Raw genomic sequence first — 18,853 nt, forward strand, 5'->3', positions numbered from 1 at the left:
TGCTTACTCAAACACAAACAAGAAGTTCTTTCCAAATCACTCATATCTTGACTTAGGACTGCCTAAGTGAAGCACTGTAAACTAAGGAAGTCACTGAGGAACCAAGTTTATCAGAAGAGTGGCATCCACCCATGAATTTTGCTGTTACTGTCTTCTGTATGACTGTTATTTAGGTACCACTTGTATCTTCCCAGTTACAAAAGTATCTGCTCCTGGGGCAGGCACTATCTGATTTCTGTCTCCCTTATAGGGCCTGGCCCTGTGCTCTGCACACAGCAGTTGTTCAACGCAAGAGTGAAAAAGCTGTGTAAGGCCATCCCCCCAAGAGCAAATCTCGTTGGATCCAGTTCCTGGACTCATGTGACACCAGAGTCCAGGACCAAGACAGCAGTAGGATCAGGCCATAAGGTCAGGAGCTCTTGGGCAGGGGAAGGCAGGTCAATTGGACCACCCAGAATTAGTTACCAAGGCAGGTTCCCTCTCTGTTCTCCAAAGGGAGACTTTGATGAGAATGAGCTAAAGAAGTCCTTAATGGTTCTGCTGACCCTTGAACCATCTCTTTCAGATACAGCAGCCTCACCCATCCCCCATGCTTCTGGTTCAAAATTAAAAGTGGATTCTGAGTTAAGCAGGCGATGAGAGTAAAAATGTAGCAATGACTAGGTTGTTCCACCTGGAGCTGGGATGCTCTTGGGCAGGGACTGGAAAAGAGGCTGTGAGGGTCTACGAGCCTAGTGGCCACAACTCCTGTCTGAAGAAAATAAGGCCCAGGGGTTCTGGGGCAGCTTATAACAGAAGCATCTAGTGTAGCCTGGTGTGGACTCCAGTCGCAGTCCACTGAGTCAAGGGTCAGTGACTGAGCTAAAGAGAAGCTTGTGTGTCCTGAGCAGCAGGAGGACCGCTGCCCACAAGGTGGCTTGGTAGGAAACCAGGCCCAAGTGGGATGGGCCACGCTGGATAGTAGCAACCTGACCCATCAGAGTGTCTATCTTAGCAGGGATACATGCAGAGGAGAGTTACATCCAGCCACAAGGAAAAGGGAACCTCAGTACTACAACCACAGGAACTGAATTCTGCTAAAAGCCTGAATGAGCTCAAGGCCCCATAAATGGTCAAAGCCCCACCGCCACCCAGTTTAGCCCATTGACATGTGCCTTACACTTCCGACCTACAAAAAAGTGAAATACTAAATTTATGTTGTTTTAAAGTTACTAAATTTGTGGTAATCTGTCATGGCAGCAATAGGAAACTATTACAATAAGGATTTTGTGACAATGATGCAATGAAATAAACTGGAGGGAGTAGATTGTGGGAGGTCAGCAGAGTCTAGCAAAAATTCAGTTGAAGAGTGAGGACTGTTAAATTTATTTCATCAAGACAACTTGACAGCCAAGTACCAGGTAGAGAGAATACTGTGGTAAGTAATTACAGTGACGATAATGAAGAGTAGTTTTTCATCAGCATCCATCGGTGGCAAGGAGCATCAGATACATAATCAGTTATCTGAGGCAGAAATACCCCTTTCTGGAGAAGGCTGATCCTCTAGAATTCAGAGAATAATAAAAATATCCCCAAAGTTCACCTAGTTTCCTTCCTCCCAAATCCTTTTGTCACATACAATTTTTTTGGGTGATTAGATAGGCTTTCTAGAGTCCTCGAAGAGGAGGAAGAATTGATTCTGGATCCATGATCATGCATCACATGCACAGGGTAAGCACATCTGTGTATTGCTATCAGCTAAAGGGTTGGCTTCTAGTCCTCTCGCCAGTCCTGGGAGATGTCGTTACTGTGAGTTCCTTCTGTGGACCGAGCCACTCCACAGAGCCTTGCAATGGAGTGCTGAGCCCAGGGCTCTGAGGGGCCTGAAGGTGCCGAGTGGGGTGTGGCCCCCACAGCCACCTACAATGATCGCTACCCCAGGGCTGCCCGGGGAAGGAACCTCAGGGCCACAAAATGTTCCCTTCCCCATGCAGGCCATCAGGCTGCAAAGGAAGGGCATAGAGTGGTCAGAGCAGAGGGGAATATCTCCCAGCCACTAGATTTGTTTAACTTTGCCTGCTGTTTCCACACACATAAAACAAGACTATGTGAAGGGTTGTCATGAAGATTAAACAAGCGAAATCCACTTAATGCACTTAGCACAGCACCCAGCTCATTTTTTTAAAAATATTCATTTTATTGAGATATATTCACATACCATGCGGTCATACAAAACAATCGTACATTTGATTGTTCACAGTACTATTACATAGTTCTGCATTCATCACCAAAATCAACCCCTGACACCTTCATTACCACACACACTGAAATAACAAGAATAATAATTAAAGTGAAAAAGAGCAATTAAAGTAAAAAAGAACACTGAGTACCTTTGTTTGTTTTTTTCCTTCCCGCATTTTTCTACTCATCCGTCCATAAACTAGACAAAGGGGAGTGTGGTCCTTATGGCTTTCCCAATCCCATTGTCACCCCTCATAAACTACATTTTTATACAATCGTCTTCAAGATTCATGGGTTCTGGGTCATAGTTTGATAGTTTCAGGTACCTATCGCCAGCTACCCCAATTCATTAGAACCTAAAAAGGGTTGTCTAAATTGTGTGTAAGAGTGCCCGCCAGAGTGACCTCTCGGCTCCTTTTGGAATCTCTCTGTCACTGCAGCTTATTTCATTTCCTTTCATTTCCCCCTTTTGGTCAAGAAGATGTTCTCCATCCCATGATGCCGGGTCTAGATTCCTCCCCGGGAGTCATATTCCACATTGCCAGGGAGATTCACTCCCCTGGGTGTCTGATCCCACGTAGCGGGGAGGGCAGTGATTTCACCTTTCAAGTTGGCTTAGCTAGAGAGAGAGGGCCACATCTGAGCAACAAAGAGGCATTCGGGAGGAGGCTCTTAGGCACGATTATAGGGAGGCCTAGCCTCTCCTTTGCAGCAACAGTTTTCTCAAGGGCAAGTCCTGTGGTAGAGGGCTCAACCCATCAAACCACCAGTCCCCTATGTCTGTGAGCAACCCAGCTCATTTTAAGTTCTCTGTCAATGTGATTGTTGTTCCAATCCCAGCTCTACCATTCACTGACTGTGCTGCTTTTGAAAAGTTCATTTGCTTTTCTGCACCTGAGTTTTCTTCATCTGTATAAAGAGGTAATCAAGTGGTACCAAAGTCAAACAATTGTTACAAGGAGTCATTGAATTAACATTAGCAAAGTGCTTCAAACAGGATGTGGTACCACAGTAGGTGCTTTATTGTTGTGATTTGTCGCTGTTGAGGAGGAGGCCCTCAGCTCCAGACTGGACAGGGAGAAGCAGGGACGTTACTTCGGCCTGAGGCTCCTCGTTGTCATTAGCTGAGCCCGGGGTCACCAGGCTTTCCAGGGGAAAGTCAGGCACTAGATCAGAAACAAAACTCTGCTCTCCTGTCCTCACTGGGCAAATGGTCAGGGCAGTGGGATCCAATGTCACAATTCTGAAAACAGGCAACACAGGTCCAGAGAAGGAGGTGTGCTGGAAGGTGTAGATATGAGATCCATTCGTGGCACTGTAGAATGAAAGGTTGCGCATCTCATAGTCCAGGAACACCCCCACTGTTCTAGGGGGCTCAGCAATTGTCACTTTGGTCCAGGGGTTGGTGAAAGCCCAATAGTCATTATTACCAGTAAGCCTCAAAGTCCAGAATCCATTCTTGGGGACCATTTCAACCGAACGTTTTCTCTCCACATCCTCCCTACACACCCCTATATGCCACTCCTTCCTGTCCCCCACCTCTACCTCCCAGTAATGTCTCCCCGACGTGAAGCTTTCGCAACCAAGCACACAATCACTCCAAGTGAATCTTCTAGGGTTGTTTGGTAGCTCTTGCCACACCTTTGCCCGCTGCAGGCTCCTCTTGTCCTCAGATACGAGAAGGCTGGGGCTCGCTGTGTCTAGATCCAGAGTCACATTGGCTGCAGAGAGTTTGAGGAGGGTCCATGGGGTCAGCTTTTTCTCCCAGACCTCAGAGCCTTAGCCTTCAAGGCCTGAGCCTAAGCATAGGAGGCCTGAGTCCAGAGCTGGCGTCCCCAGCCTGCCCTGCATGTGACTCTCCCAGCAGTACCCAGGGTGAAAGCCCAGCAGTCTTGTGTTGAGTGGGGAAGAGGTGGAGGTGAAAAGAGGGTTAGGCCCTTCCCAACCAGACATCCTGACTCTGGCTCTGGCAGCAACACAGCACCTTTCTCCTTCCAATTTCCTGTTTCCGTCCCCCAAATGATACTGCCCATTTGTGCTTTACACTCACATAGATTTAAATTTCAATTTTAGCTCTACCATTAATGAGGTGACTGACTTTTCGTTTTCTGGATGGTCTTTATTTCCAGAGATCCAAGTTATGTAACATCTACATATACCTCTAGCCTTTTTCCTTATCTGAAAAATGGGGATAAAAATACTATTTTCAAGGGTTGCTATGATAACACGTGACTCACTTAGCCCAGAGAACGGCATGGAGGAAGTCCCTGATGTTGTAATAGCTGACATGTCTTCTCTGTAGTACAGACCAAGGTAACAGGCTTTGTGTGCCCCAACATTCACTTTTTCCCCTTCTCCACCTTTCTCAACCCTCTTCTGTGCCTCAGGAATCTGTCTTTTATGGGCAGCATTACTGGGCTCCCTTCTCCTCTGGTTTCCTGTTGGGTTTGGCCAATGAGAGGCACTGGCAGAAGATTGGAAGGAGAAAGAAAAGAGAGGCATAGCATTTATTTTCCCCACTTCCTCCCTGCCAGCACCTAACAAGGCATGACAGCTGTCATGCAGCCCTCTCCTAGAACTATGGCTTCTTCTGGGTTCTAAATATTTCCTCTCCCTCCTCCTCCATGTCTTGGGGTGAAACAGCTCCCCACTACCATTAGCCCTGGAGCATGGCTGGCTAAGTCCTTTGTTGGTTGCCCTTAACCCTGCTTCTGCCTTTTTATACAGTTCCTTCTTTAAACCCTCTTCAACCAGCTGTCTTTCTCAATGGATTCTTGACCTCATTCAGGCTTCATCCCAACTCCTTTGAATTAGGAATTATGATCACCATCTAAAAATGGGGAGACTGAAGCCCAGAAACATAAAGTAACTCAAGGACACACAGAGGTAGTAGGTGGCAGTGCTGATATGATATGCTCTCCCCATTGCCTTCTCTCCAACATCATTTCGTATCATTGCTCTCTCTGCACATTAGTGCTGTCTGCCTCTCCTTTCCACTGGCTCCACCCTTTAGGCCTCTTTCCTCCTGCAAAGGGCTACAAAAGCCCAGGAAGGAAATTTTCCCTGATTCTCTGGGCTCTCAGCAGGAGATCCTATGAGATCCAGACCTCAAGTCTCCCACCCAGAACTCTCGCAGTCATGGGGTCTTTTCTCCTCAGGATCTCAAGAGTTGGAGAAGAAAAGGGAATAAGGTCCCTCAGGTTATTATCCTAAGGAACATACAACGATTTACTCACCAGCTTGGAAGAGGGCTGACTTCCATTCTGAAAGGGAAGAGGCACGGGTAAAGAAAAGGTCATTATTTCTGCTCCTCTCCTCATCCCATTCTCCCCACCACTCCCTTCTTCTATCTCTCCTTTCAGAATCTCTTTCAATGTCCAGTCTCCCTTCTTTAGAGCACTGACACATCAGACATTACAACCTCTGAGAAATGGTGGACTCTGTTCCTTTTGTCATGCTGCACTGAGGCCACCATGGCCAGGCTTTGCTAGGGTGTGTGTATGTATGCCAGGAGGTTGAGTAGCCAACAATGCTCAGATGCTGTATCCAGAAGGCCCTCTCAGAGTCTCCAGAAAAGTAGAAGTGCTTTCCCCCCCACCCCCGAAAATGAGCCTTGGTGCTTGATCTGATTATTCCCTCTGGAAATGCCAGAGGGTCGTCTCAATGACAAGGTTTAAATGCTCAGTACTCTTGTGTCAGGAAACTCAGTGAACGTCAGGATCACTCACCATCATAAGCCGACTTCCCTCCTACAACGGAAGAAAGGTAGAGCTGTCACCTGAACCAGGCCATGTCCCAGTATTTCCATTCTTTTCCCATTGGCATCCATCCAACCTTTCTTGATGACCACCCCACCCTCCTGAAGTTTTCCCTCTACAGCTTCAATTCTCTCCTCTCTCCTCCTTATTATCAAGTCTGGGAATATCATTCGCATGCTAATGTGATCCCAGGCACTCTGTAGGTGCTTTCCCAGATGTGACAGAACAGATCTATGTGTGCGGGTATCTATACCCCATACCTGGGCATAAGTGTTGCTTGTATATAAGCATATTCATACGTATACTAGAATCCATCTTTTTTAATTTATATTTTTTCCTGACTATTTCTGAGAAGAATTCAAGCAACTTAATGAGGAAATTTCAGATACTAATTTTTAAAAGCTTCTATAATAAATCTATAACAACTGTGATACTTTACAACACTTTTCTCTATCCATCTCTGCTTTTCTTATTCCTTTTAATCTTTCATATGTTTTTCTTCTCAGCAGCCTAAGGAGATGTAAAGCAACCAGACAGGTTCCTGGCATAGGGAACACATGTCATCTACAGGGTTCCATCCTCCACTACCCCTTTATTTTCAAGTGCACTGGTTAATTTTCCTCAGCATCTTGGAAGGCTAAAGCACCTGTGGATCCCTTGTGTAGAGACTGAAAGCACCTTTTCTCTCTTAAAAAAAAAAAAAAAGCTCCCCCTATCCTTTCTCCAATTGGCCGTCCTAATGCTTTCTCAGCACTGGGTAAAGAGTAAGGAGCTGGAAAATCATGAGAGTAGAGTCTGGGATTCGAATTCAGAAAAATGTTCAAGCCACTCACGAGTCATGTACTGGATCATTCTCCATTCTGCAAGGAATAAACAGCGAAGGGTCATTAAAGCGTTTAAAGCACGGAAGCCAAGGAGCATGGATCTCTGGGAATCTGAACTTACTGAGTTCGTGCTGGAGCGTCTCTGGAAAAGAAGAAAAAAATAATGAACTGTTGGTGGTGGTGGTGGAGGGGTCCTTTGAAAAATAAACCTCAAATATGAGGAGTTAATGCTTACTCGGTGCAGAATTTTTGTTTTGGTTATGGATAATGCTGATGGTAGCACAGCATTGTGAATGTGATTGACACCACGGAATTTTGTATTTGAATGTGGTTAAACTGGGAAATTTTAGAACTAAATAAAAAACCCGTAAGACTAAACAACACAGTGAAACAGAATGCAAACCTTGGACTATAGTTAGAACAATTAAAACAATTATAATAATATTCTTCATCAACTTTAACAAAGGTAGCACACTAATGCAGTGTTTATAGGGAGATTGTGTATTTTGTTTACGATTTTTCAGAAAAACCTACAAATTCTCTAATAAAAAAAAATTTACAACAGAAGAAAGCCTACATCATAGAGGCATTAAGCAGGTTTTTAAAACAATGACCCAGTGCTTGGGGAAGTGGCTAGGAGCATGGGGTGGGGGTGGGGTCTTGGGGCTCAGGCCTGTGAGCCAGGGGCTTGGATCTTCCAGCGGTCTGGGATCCCGGAGTCATCCCCCAGGTCGGGTACCTCTTGTCCTTCGTTCATGCTCCTTTTCTGCCAGCTCAGTTTCTTTGTCCTCTAGTGCTCTCTCTTTCTCTTGAGATATAGTCTGTTTTTCCTGCTGCTGTCGCCACAGTAAATAACCAGCTCCTGCAAGAAGCAGCAGCAAAGCCGGCAGGGTCCCTACGAAGGCCGCGATCCAGGGCCGGGCGTTCACCATGAGGGAATCTACAACAGACAGATTCACTGAGGGCCATTCCCATAGCTTCTAACTTTTTTGCTATTATACTCACTAGTACATTGAAGAGCCACTTACATGGGTCATTTCACAAAAATGCAAACAGATCTGTCAGATAACATCCCAGAAGCGGGATTTTGCATCAATAAATACGTAGTTTGGATAGATAATCACTACATTGCCTCAACAGAGGCTGTACCAGTTTAGACCAAAAATACACCAAATTATATCCAATGTTGAAGAGGGCATGTTTCCCCATGTTCTCCACCACCAGAACATGTTATCAACCACTTTCCTCTAATAAATTTTTCTTTTTTGCTCATCTCATGGTAGAAAATGTTTTAATACAAGTTTCTCCAATGAGTGAAAGACCTGTTCTGTGAATTAGTACTTCATGTTCTTTATTCATTTTTTCTACAGGGTTGTTCTAAGAGCTCTTTACAATTTAAGGAAATTAGTTCTTTGTAACAGGAGTTGTATTATTTTTTCACATTTTGTCATTTTACTTATTTAAAGATCTTATCTTAACCCTTTCAGCCCAGTTTCCATTGCCTGCCACAGTTTCTGGTACACAGGAAATATCCAGTAAATGTTAGAGGCACAAACAGTTTTATGGAGGAGAGAAGCATCCCTGGAGCAAGGAAAAGGCTCCAGATCCCTGGTATTCACTGCAAAGGCCCAAATTGGGAGCAGAGAATCACAGGTCCTTCTTTCAATAGCCACAGCTCAGCAGAGCATGCTGGAGGCTAAGCAAGGTACTGACCTGCTATGGAAACCTTTGCTGTCTTTTCCTGGCCAAGGAGGGAATTTCTGACAATACAGGATACTCCCTCCGCAGAGCCACCTCTCACAATCACAGTTGCAGCCACTGCATACAGGCCTGCTCCATCTGCAACCAGAGGTGATGCCAGAGCTGGGATGTTCTCTCCCTTGGCGTCTTTCCACTGTATTTGGGGCTGGGGGTACCAGCCGGTGGACACGCACCCCAGCTCGATCCCACCATCCTCATAACCCTTCATTTCAATGTGAAGATCAGAACCTAGCGCTGTGGAGGGAAAAAACATCCTGAATTCTTGGAAGCCTTCTGCATCAGCCAGGGTCTCAACAAGAATCAGATAGGCACTCACATAAAATAATTCAAAAGGGATTCAATTATGCAACTGTTTACACAAATGTGGTTGTGACGAGGGGAGAACGTCATGGGATAGTGCAGTACCTTAGGGCTGGTAATAGCAGAATAGCTTCCACCCAGCCCAAACCCTAAAGGGAGGAGGACAGGATGCTATTCTGAAACACTTAAAGAAGAAAGTCATGTAGAGAGGACCCCTCATGAGAGCTGTGACCTCTGGTCAGGGAATCCAGCCAGCTTGTGACACCACTGCAGGGAGGGAGCCCAGTGAACACATACTCATACTTCTGTGTCCTTTCTCCCTCCCTCCATCTGCTGCTGGGGCTCCCCATTGACCAAATCCAACTAGAAGCCACAGGGCAAGAGAAAAGAGGAAAGCAGCCCATGACATCCTGAAGCTGCCCTGGTGCTGAGAGCTAGGTCTTGCTATTCTCCTGTTGAACATAAACAATTTCACTGAATATCAGCATCAGGCAGGGCATTTTGTGACCATTACAGACTAAGACTAGAACAAAAATAACCCACAATCATGTCTGAACATAGAGAAACATGACCCAACCACTAAAATGACCAAGCATTCTCCCATCCCAGCCAAGTGACTGCTGCTTCGTTACCAATTATACCTTTAGCCTCACACTAGTTTTTCTTCCTCCTGGATAAGATTTATAACTCTTCCCTCCGGACAGCATCCAATCCAGAATAGAGCCCTGCCTCTGAAAACCCTCCCCCCAAAATCATAACACAGCCCAAATTCTATATGAAGTCTTCTGGAACACCCTCTTACTGAGAAACCCCATGGTTCCCCATGGAGTGCATTCTCCGTTTGTAACAGCCGAATTTGTTCGACTACAGGGACCTTTGGCTGGAGACCACCGATGCCATTGATGCAGACCCTACCAGGTGGGCCCCCATTGCCCACACACCTGGCACATCATTGAATCAAAACAGCTCTGCACCAGTCCCTGAGGAGATGTTTCTTGTCCTCACCATCTCTGTTCTCCTACTTCCCTGCTTAGACCCCTGGAGGCCAATGTGAAGGAGTTCTATCCTTGAACTTCTAGGGTACAGAAGGACTTCTTCCTACAGGAAAACCTGCATCTTTTTCTTAAGGCCATCAAAGAAGCAAAGCCGGGAGGCAATGGTGGCCGTTCCTAATGGCAGGCACGAGTGCTGGGAGGTGGGTTTGGAGCATGAACTCTGCATCTGTCCCCAGGACCCACAGAGGAAAATATCAGAGCAATACCCAGAGGCTCACCTGCAACCTTCAGCTCCATGTCTGCTTCTTCATAGAAGTTGTCATCTTGGAAATAACACAGGTAGTTTCCACTGTCAGAGGCTGTGATGTTGTAAATTCGGAGAGCAGCCTTCCCTTCAGTGATACCATCTCTTAAAATTGAAGTTCTTCTGTGATACTCTGTCATCTGTTTGGCTTCCAGTTCTTTTCCACCTCCATATACGTCTACTACCTGCCCCAAACTGGATCTCACCCACCCCAGCTCCATGGTCTCTGCACTTTCCTTCGGGTACAGATGACAGGGCAGCTCAGCATCTTCACCCACCATGGCCACGATGGGCTCAAGGGGTCCAATCACAGCAAACTGAGCTGTTCAGCGAAAGGGAGAGGCTCCATTAGATGGGGCTGGAGTTGGGACCATGAGGGGAAGGGTGTCTCTCAGGCAGGAAGGACCAGAGGGGAACACTAACAGATGCTTAACTGATCCTCAAAGGCACACACCCCTTCAGTTTGGGAAGGGACTTCTAGCTAGGAGAAGGAGTCAAATGTTCAAACTAGACACCGACAGGTAAACATCTGTTTCAGACACATAAAAGCATAACCATCCATCTCCTACCTGAGCAAGGGGTATGCAGCCAGACCAAGACAAGGGAGACAAGTAGGGTGAGCCGGGGCAAGGCTGGGAAACTTGCCATTTCAGCAGAGCTGCATATAGAGATGCCAGAAGGAGTCACACAGAAACTACCACCTGGAAGAATATGGCATATTTCACATCAAAACCTTCACTTACCCGAGCCGACTCAGGGTGGAACATACCATCACCAGCGTGGTCACCCAAGAAGATTCTCCTCTGCTAAAAATGTCCACCTCAGACCCTCTTAAACTTTAAGGTCAAATATGGAAAATCACCCATAAAAATGTCTATGTTAAATGGACCCATGTTAACCCATTCGCAAATCGTGGCTCTTATATCCATATTTTATTCCGAATCCATCTACTTCCCCACACTTTCCCTGTTACCACCTGGTCCAAGCCTCCACTGTCACGTTATTTGATTAAAACACAACCGTCCTCCTCCACCAGCCCCCAACCCCCTACTGCCACTTGTGCCTTCTAGAGTCTGTGGTCAACACAGCAGCCAGTGCCATCCTTGGAATCAAATCCTGTCATTTCTCTGCTCTGAACCCTCCAAGGGCTCCCTTTTCACTCAGAGTAGATGTTGAATTCCTTACAGTGGCTCACGTGGCCCTTCCAAGGCCTGAACCTCTCGCTGCATCTCCCTTCCCTCTGTTCCAGTCACACAGGCCTTCTTGCTGGTATTGAACATGCCAGGCTCACACCATTCAGCCTCAGGACTCACTGTCTTTTCTGCCTGGAACCCTCCTCCCCCAATAGCCACATGGCTCACTCCCTTATTTCCTTCCAGCCTCAGCTCAAAGGCCAGCTTCTCCATGAGGTGTATATCTGACCACAATCATCACAGACTGTCCCCACAATCTTGCACCTGCTCAATTTCTTCCATTCAATTATCACTATCAATGTAATATATCATTCACTTACTTGTAATGTGTTTACTGTAGCCACCTGCTAGAATGTAAGCTCTTCAAAGCAAGGATATTTGTTTACTGCTGTGCCCCCAAGTCCCTGCAACAGCATGTGGATTATATGGAAAAAACAAATATTTGTTGAAGGAGTGAATGAATGAGGGGGTAACATATTAACCCCTCAGCACTGAGTAGCATTTTAGCTCATGTTGGATGACCCGATTAACTAGTTGTATTCCAACAGAAATGAGAGGTGAAGCATTTGTGAAAATAAATGTCTGCCTCCATGACATTTTTTGGCCTGGCTGAGAGAGCAGAACCCAGTGTCTGTGTTCACTTATAGATAATGGTGCTATAAGCCATAAGCTTTGTGACCTCAGTCATGTGACAAGACCTGTTTGGACTTTAGTCACCCATAAAACAATGAGAACTATAAATTTTAATTGTGCATAATTGGCCAAGCAATTCCATTTCCACACATCTACTCCAGCAAAGTGCTTGCACAGGTGAAGAGACAGACATATAATGATGACCATGCAGCATCATTTGTCAAAGTAAAAAAGGCCAACCCCCCCCTAACTCACCACCCGGAGGGGACTGCTTAAACAACTCATTTGTATGATGGAATTCAGTGCAGCAGTTAAAAAGATTGATTTACATTTATTAACCTGGAAAATCAAGACACATTAAGTGAACAAAAAGCACATAGCAGAACAATGCCACTGATTCTGTAAAAAACTAAAACAAAGCTATAGATTTGTATAAGCATACATACATATGTATGTAAAGGCCCCAAAATGTCTGAAAAGATAACTGCTAAACTGAGGATTGGGGGTTGAGTGAAAGGACACTCTTGCCCTTTGCTCCCTATATTTTTTGAAATTCTCTGAATGTTTTAAATTTTAAAAGTTTTCATGTGTCACTTAAAAATTAAAAATTGTTAGGGAGGAGGCAAGATGGCAACATAGAGAGGTGTGGAATTTAGTTAGTCCTCTAGAGCAACTAATAAACAATCAGGAAAAACTAGTAAATAGTCTGGAAAAACTTCTGGGGACAACCGTGACTGTCCACACATCATACACCAGCCTGGACTGGGTGGAATGGCTGAGATCGCAGCATAAAAGCTGTAAGTAAAAATTGCAGAATCGTGCCAGGAGCCCCCTCCCCTCACTCCAAAGCAGGCTGAGCTGCAAGATCTCACTGCGGGAGAAAGCAGCAGTCCCAGAGCAAGCAAATATAGCTCAATCTAGCTCCAAATGGCGTTTTAATTAACAAACGTGGACTGCTAAACACAAGCTACAAACATAGACAAACCACTAACAAGCAGCAACGTACCCTGAGGTTGCTCCCAGTGCAGAGGAGGTTGGGCTGAAGGAAAAAAAAAATACTGAGGCTTTTGGAGACTGTTGACCTTAGAGAACTAGGGGGCACCTGTGTCCCAGAAAGGGAGCCCAGGAGACTGGCTGCTATCTCTGGTTCACAGGCAAAACTGTGGGGCTAGGGACTGTCTCTGAAACGGGGCTTTCTTTCCCCCTTTTTTTTTCCCTCTCAATCTGAGTAGCTTGGTGGAGAAAGCCTCAGCCATATTCAGTTCACAGTGCTCTGAACCAGTCAGGGGTGGAGTTAACAGAGTCAGAGAGACAAAGGAGTAATTCAAATGCAGAAGATAACTCCCTAGGGGGTATATCTTCCCTAAGAGGAGGGAGGTGGGGCCCAGTTTAAGTGCCTACCCTCCCTTCAGATATCAGACCCAAGGGCCTGGGGGGAAACAATCAAACCAGAAACCACCTAAGCTGAGAACTAAAGGGACCACACATCTATACACCAGTGGGGAGGGCCAGGCTGACAGGCACCACCTGCTGGGCAGGTTAGGAAAAGCACAGCAGCTAGAGGCCTCAGGGGAGAGTCTGTCACTCTTCCAAGACACACCTTCAGGGAAACTTGAAACTGAATACAGTCCCATTTTGAGACCTGAGCCTGCTCTGGTCTGGGAAAATCTGATTGGGGTAATCAAGGAAACCAGATGCCTCAACAACAGAGAACCACAAATAACACCAGAAAAATGAAGACATGTCCCAGTCAAAGGAGCAAACTTACACTTCAACTGAGATACAGGAATTGAAACAACTAATGCTAAATCAATTCAACAGGTTTAAGGAAGGTATGGCAAAAGAGATGAAGGATATAAAGAAAACACTGAGCAAACATAAGGAAGAAATCAAAAGTTTGAAAAAAGTACCGGCAGAATCTATGAATGAAAGGCACAACACAAGGGAAGAGGAACACAATGGAGATATACAACAGCACAGTTCAAGAGGCACATACAACAGAAGAAAACATTCAGGGACTGGAGAACAAGACACCTGAAATCCTACACTCACAAAAACAGATAGGGAAAAGAATGGAATAATATGAGCAATGTCTCAGGGATTTGAATGACAACATGAAGTGCATGAATGTATGTAATATACATGTCTTGAGAGTCCCAGAAGTAGAAGACAAGGGAAAAGGGACAGAAGCAATAATAGAGGAAATAATCAATGAACATTTCCCATCTCTTATGAAAGACATAAAATTACAGATCCAAGAAGCACAGCATTCCCCAAACAGAATAGATCTGAATAGATCTACAACAAGACACTTAATAATCAGATTATCAAACATCAAAGACAAAGAGAGAGCCCTGAAAACAGCAAGAGAAAAGCAATCCATCACACACAAAAGAAGCTTGATAAGACTATTTGTGGATTTCTCAGTAGAAACCATGGAGGCAAGAAGAAAGTGGTGGGATATATTTAAGATACTGAAAGAGAAAGACGGCCAACCAAGAATTTTATATCTGGCAAAACTGTCCTTCAAATATGAGGGAGAGTTTAAAATATTCTCTGACAAACAGATAATGAGAGAGTTTGTGAACAAGATACCTGCTCTACAGGAAATAATAAAGGGAGCACTACAGACAGATAGGAAAAGACAGGAGAGAGAGGTTTGGAGCATAGCTTTGGGTGATGGTAGCACAAAAATGTAAGTACACTGAACAAAGATGACTGTGAGTATGGTTGAAAGAGGTAGGGGCATGTGGGACACCAGAAGGAAAGAGGGAAAATAAAGACTGGGACTGTAAAACTTAGTGAAACCTATAGTGCTCAACAATTATGATAAAATGTACAAGTATGTTTTTACATGAGGGAGAACAAATGAATGCCAATCTTGCAAGGTGTTAAAACTGGGATAGTATTGGGGAAAAAATACAATCAATGCAAACTAGAGATTATAGTTAACAGAAACATAGGCTTCCTTTAATGTAACAGGCAATATTCCAAAGCTGAATGCCTATAAGAGGGGGATATAAGGGAGGGGTATGGGACTCTGGGCATTGGTGATGTTGTCTGACTTTTTTATTGTACTTCATTTTAATTTTATCTTTTCTTTTGTTGCTTTTTAGCTGTCATTTTTTTCTTTCTTTTTCTTGTTCTTCTGTCTTTCTACCTTTTTTGACTCTTCCTCTTACTTTGTGCAAGAAATGGAAATGTCCTTCTATAGATAGTGGTGGTGGTGGTGGTGAATGCATAACTACGTGATCATACAGGGAACCATAGATTGTTTACTTAGGATGGAATGTATGGTGTGTGAAGAAAACCATTTAAAAAAAAAATGGGTTGATGAATGAAGCTTGAAGGCATTATATTGAGTGAAATAAGTCAGACACAGAAGGACAAATATTGTATGGTCTCACTGATATGAACTAATTATAATATGCAAATGCAATAGACATGAAATATAGGTTTCCAGGGTATAGCACGGGGCTAAAGAATGCGGAGTGGTTGCTCTTTAAGAGCAGAATGTTTAACTAGGTTGAAGTGTTTGGAAACAGACAGAGGTGACGGTAGCACATTACTGTGAGAATATCTAATAGTGCTGAAGAGTGTGTGAATGTGGTGGAAAGGGGAAGTTTAGAGTCATGTATGTCACCACAAGGAAAGCTGGAGGTTAAAAGATGGGAATGTATAAAGCAGTGAATCTTGTGGTGAACAGTGTCCATGATTAACTGTACAAATATTAGAAATCTCTTTCATGAACTATAACAAATGTATGAGACTATAACTAGAAATCAATAATAGAGGGGTATATAGGGAAAAAACATACCTATTGAAAATTATATACTACAGTTAGTAGTATTTTAACATTCTTTCATCAACAGTAACAAATGTAGTATACCAACACTATGAGTCAATAATAGAGGGGGGATGTTACGGAGTATGGGAGGATTTGAGTTTTCTTTTTTATTTTTATTTCTTTTCTATAGTAATGAAAATGTTTTAAAAATTGAAAAATAATTAATTGTGGTGATGAATGCACAGCTATGTGTTGGTGCCATGAGCAACTGATAGTACAGTTTGGATGATTGTATGGTACGTGAATAACCTCAATAAAATTGAACTTTGAAAAAGAGTAAATGAACAATGGAGGGAGGAGGGGAATGGAATGTTTTGGATGTTCTTTTTAATTTTAATTTTAATTTAATTTAATTTTATTTATTGTAGCAATGAAAGTGTTCAGAGATTGATTGTAGATGCATACGCAACTACAGGATGATACTATGAATAACTGATTGTACACTTTGTAGAATTATATCTTATGTGAATATATCTCAATATAATTGCATTTAAAAATGATAATAAAAAATAAAAATTGTTATGGGTAATTATAATGTCTGGAACATATTAGTTGCTCAGTAAATGCAAACTCGCTTACACTGCACACCCCAAAACACTCCAACATGAGGCCTCCATCACAGTACCTGCTGCTGCAGGTCCCTGGCCTCTGAGAATGAGATGAGCAGAAGGGATGGGGTGGTGAGCAGGAGATAAGGGGCAGAGGTCTGTGCCACTGGACCTCTCGGAGGTTGACTCTCCTTAAACACCTGCCTGATACTTGGTTGTACAGTCAGACAAAATACTGCCTTTCATCCCAACTGATGCTCAAAACTGCTCTTTATGCTGCAAGAGGGGGGCAGAATTATTACTATTGTTGTTGTTGTGGTCCCACAGCTAACAAGAACAATTTCTCTGCTGTCCTAGAATGAGGAATGCATTTTCTTTTATTTTTAAGAGCATTTGTTGTTTTTTCTTCTTGATTATAGCCAATTTTGAAAATGGAGAAAAATATAAAAGAATAAAATGTGAATAACCTGAAACAGTAATCACACACTTTGCTACTGAGAATGTAAACATTTCTGGAAGCACTTTTGGCTATATGGGTGTGTGCATGTGTGTATAAAAAAATTACCTTAAAAAAGTTTTACCCTTTGACTCAGAAATTCCACTTGTAGGAACTTGGGGTAAAAAAAAACAGGAATTAACACAAAGGTTACAGTGAAGCCTCCCCATCTCCATCTTAAAACCTTTGATAGCAAGATTTAGCCACCACTTAAATATCCAAAATAAAGAAATGGTTAAATAAACAATGTAAAGTCATATAATGTCATTAGTTTGCAGCCAGCGGAAAGCATGTTGAAGGTTTTGGGGGAATAGAAAATGTAAAGGAAAAGAGATTCTCCTCTAAAAAGATATCAACTGTGTGAATACCATTTTCTTAGAATTATAAATAATGACGTCATTAAGAACACGATTCCTAATGACTGCATGGAAATCTCTTCTAGGACGGGAGCATACATTGTCTAGCCATTCCCCAAACGTCATATAGGTAGGTTGCTTCCGATTTTTCTATATTCTAAACAGCTATGTACTGAACATCTTCACACATAAAGCCTTTGTGCAATTTCTGTTTCTAATCTCTTTGAATATATTCCCAGAAATGAACAGGAGAGATTTAAGAGTCCTTTGCTTCTTTCAGACCACAAAAAGTTAATTAAGAACTTGTAGTTGGCGAGTTTTCTCCTTCAGTTCTTCTCCCTTCCAACAGAGACCTCCGCAGGTCCTTATCCTCTGCACACACAGGCTCCAAAACACCACCACACCCACCCACAGGCCCACTCCCCTTATCTGTGGCGCTATGTCCGTCCCCTAGCGCCGCCCCCCACTCCCCCCACCAGCTTCTCAGCCTCCCTCCTGACGGGTCTGTGGCCTGGGTTTTCTATGTATTCCCACACACACTTACCGCGTGGCCGGCCCGTAGGAAAATCTGCCCACAGAACGCAGGTACTCAGTCCTTCTCCACCCTTCCGTTGTGGGGTTAAGGTTCCTTAACCGGGAGTGATTGGTAAGAAAGCATAGGGATTGCTCATTGTGAGAAACACTCCGAGAGTTCCTCTTCGGAAAAAATAATTTCTCGATTGGCTCAGAGGAGGTGTCTCTCACCAGCAGTTGGGCAGAAATTACTGGGGAGATCAGAATGGAAAGCGAAACCGCATTGAACTGTATGCAATGAGGAAAAATTCTTGCCTTAACTCCCATGATGTTTGGCTCTCCTTGGGGTTACATATTTTAGTCATTTATGTGTACATGTGTGTATAATCGTAATTGTATTATATTCACCTGTTTTATGCCTTCTTTATGCTAATAGAAATAGTAGAACTAAGTAGAAAAATAAAGAATTTTAATGAAAGGATGAAAGGAAGAAAGGAGATGAGTATTAATTAAAATGTCACTGCTGTTAGTATATGGGAACTCTGTTTTGTATGCACAATTGTTCTGTAAACCTAAAACTTCTCTAATTAAAAAAAAAAAAAAAAACAGAAACAAAAGCGTCACTGTGGCAGTTTGCTAAATATCTGCTCTCATGTAGATGGGTACACAGAGGAGATCTTTTGCCACAGGCCAAATGAAAGCATGAATGGAAAGAAACCCAGACACACTACACCCTTTTAAACAACCCTGAAATTCAGGTCTCAGATCTGTTACCAAATAACATACTCGGTTTTCCAGAGCCAAAAGTGCCAATAACTGCTTGGCAAGTTTGGCATTTTTCAGAAAATTCTTATTTTGAGTGTTGCAGGGCTGCTTCTCACCCTCAGCTTTTTGTTTGGGCTACATTGTATTTTTATGTGTATTTATTTCTTCCTCAGACAGCAGATTATGTCCTTTCTGAGGTTACACTCTGGATAGGCTCTGAATAATGTGTTTGTCAAGGGTCCTTGGGACAAACTGGTCATACCTGTGGCCCAGGACCTCCATTTACCATGTGAAAGGAAAATAAACCCTTATTTTGTCAATGCCAAGAGTATTTTGGGTC

The 18,853-nt window shown here is 43.6% G+C and overlaps 1 protein-coding gene across 5 annotated transcripts; it reads right to left on the bottom strand.

The window, feature by feature from the left end:
- Nucleotides 1-2,881: 2,881 nt before the first annotated feature.
- Nucleotides 2,882-17,845, bottom strand: LOC119539066 (butyrophilin subfamily 3 member A3-like). Of its 5 annotated transcripts, none has more exons than XM_037842205.1 (10): nucleotides 17,780-17,845; nucleotides 10,732-10,863; nucleotides 10,137-10,484; nucleotides 8,516-8,797; nucleotides 7,542-7,742; nucleotides 6,924-6,944; nucleotides 6,812-6,838; nucleotides 5,949-5,969; nucleotides 5,457-5,483; nucleotides 2,882-3,941 (listed from the first exon to the last, which is right to left on the bottom strand). In XM_037842205.1, exons 2-10 carry the CDS (start codon nucleotides 10,808-10,810, stop codon nucleotides 3,241-3,243), a joined length of 1,707 nt encoding a protein of 568 aa, XP_037698133.1. In that variant the 5' UTR covers nucleotides 10,811-10,863; nucleotides 17,780-17,845; the 3' UTR covers nucleotides 2,882-3,240. The 5 variants fall into 5 exon arrangements, with proteins under 5 accessions (XP_037698133.1, XP_037698129.1, XP_037698128.1 ...); XM_037842201.1 differs by lacking the exon at nucleotides 17,780-17,845 and adding an exon at nucleotides 11,676-12,640; XM_037842200.1 differs by lacking the exon at nucleotides 17,780-17,845 and adding an exon at nucleotides 12,244-12,260 and having other exon boundaries at nucleotides 10,732-11,759.
- Nucleotides 17,846-18,853: the final 1,008 nt, after the last annotated feature.

Source organism: Choloepus didactylus, chromosome 7, assembly GCF_015220235.1.
Source record: "Choloepus didactylus isolate mChoDid1 chromosome 7, mChoDid1.pri, whole genome shotgun sequence".
Taxonomy (NCBI): Eukaryota; Metazoa; Chordata; class Mammalia; order Pilosa; family Megalonychidae; genus Choloepus; species Choloepus didactylus.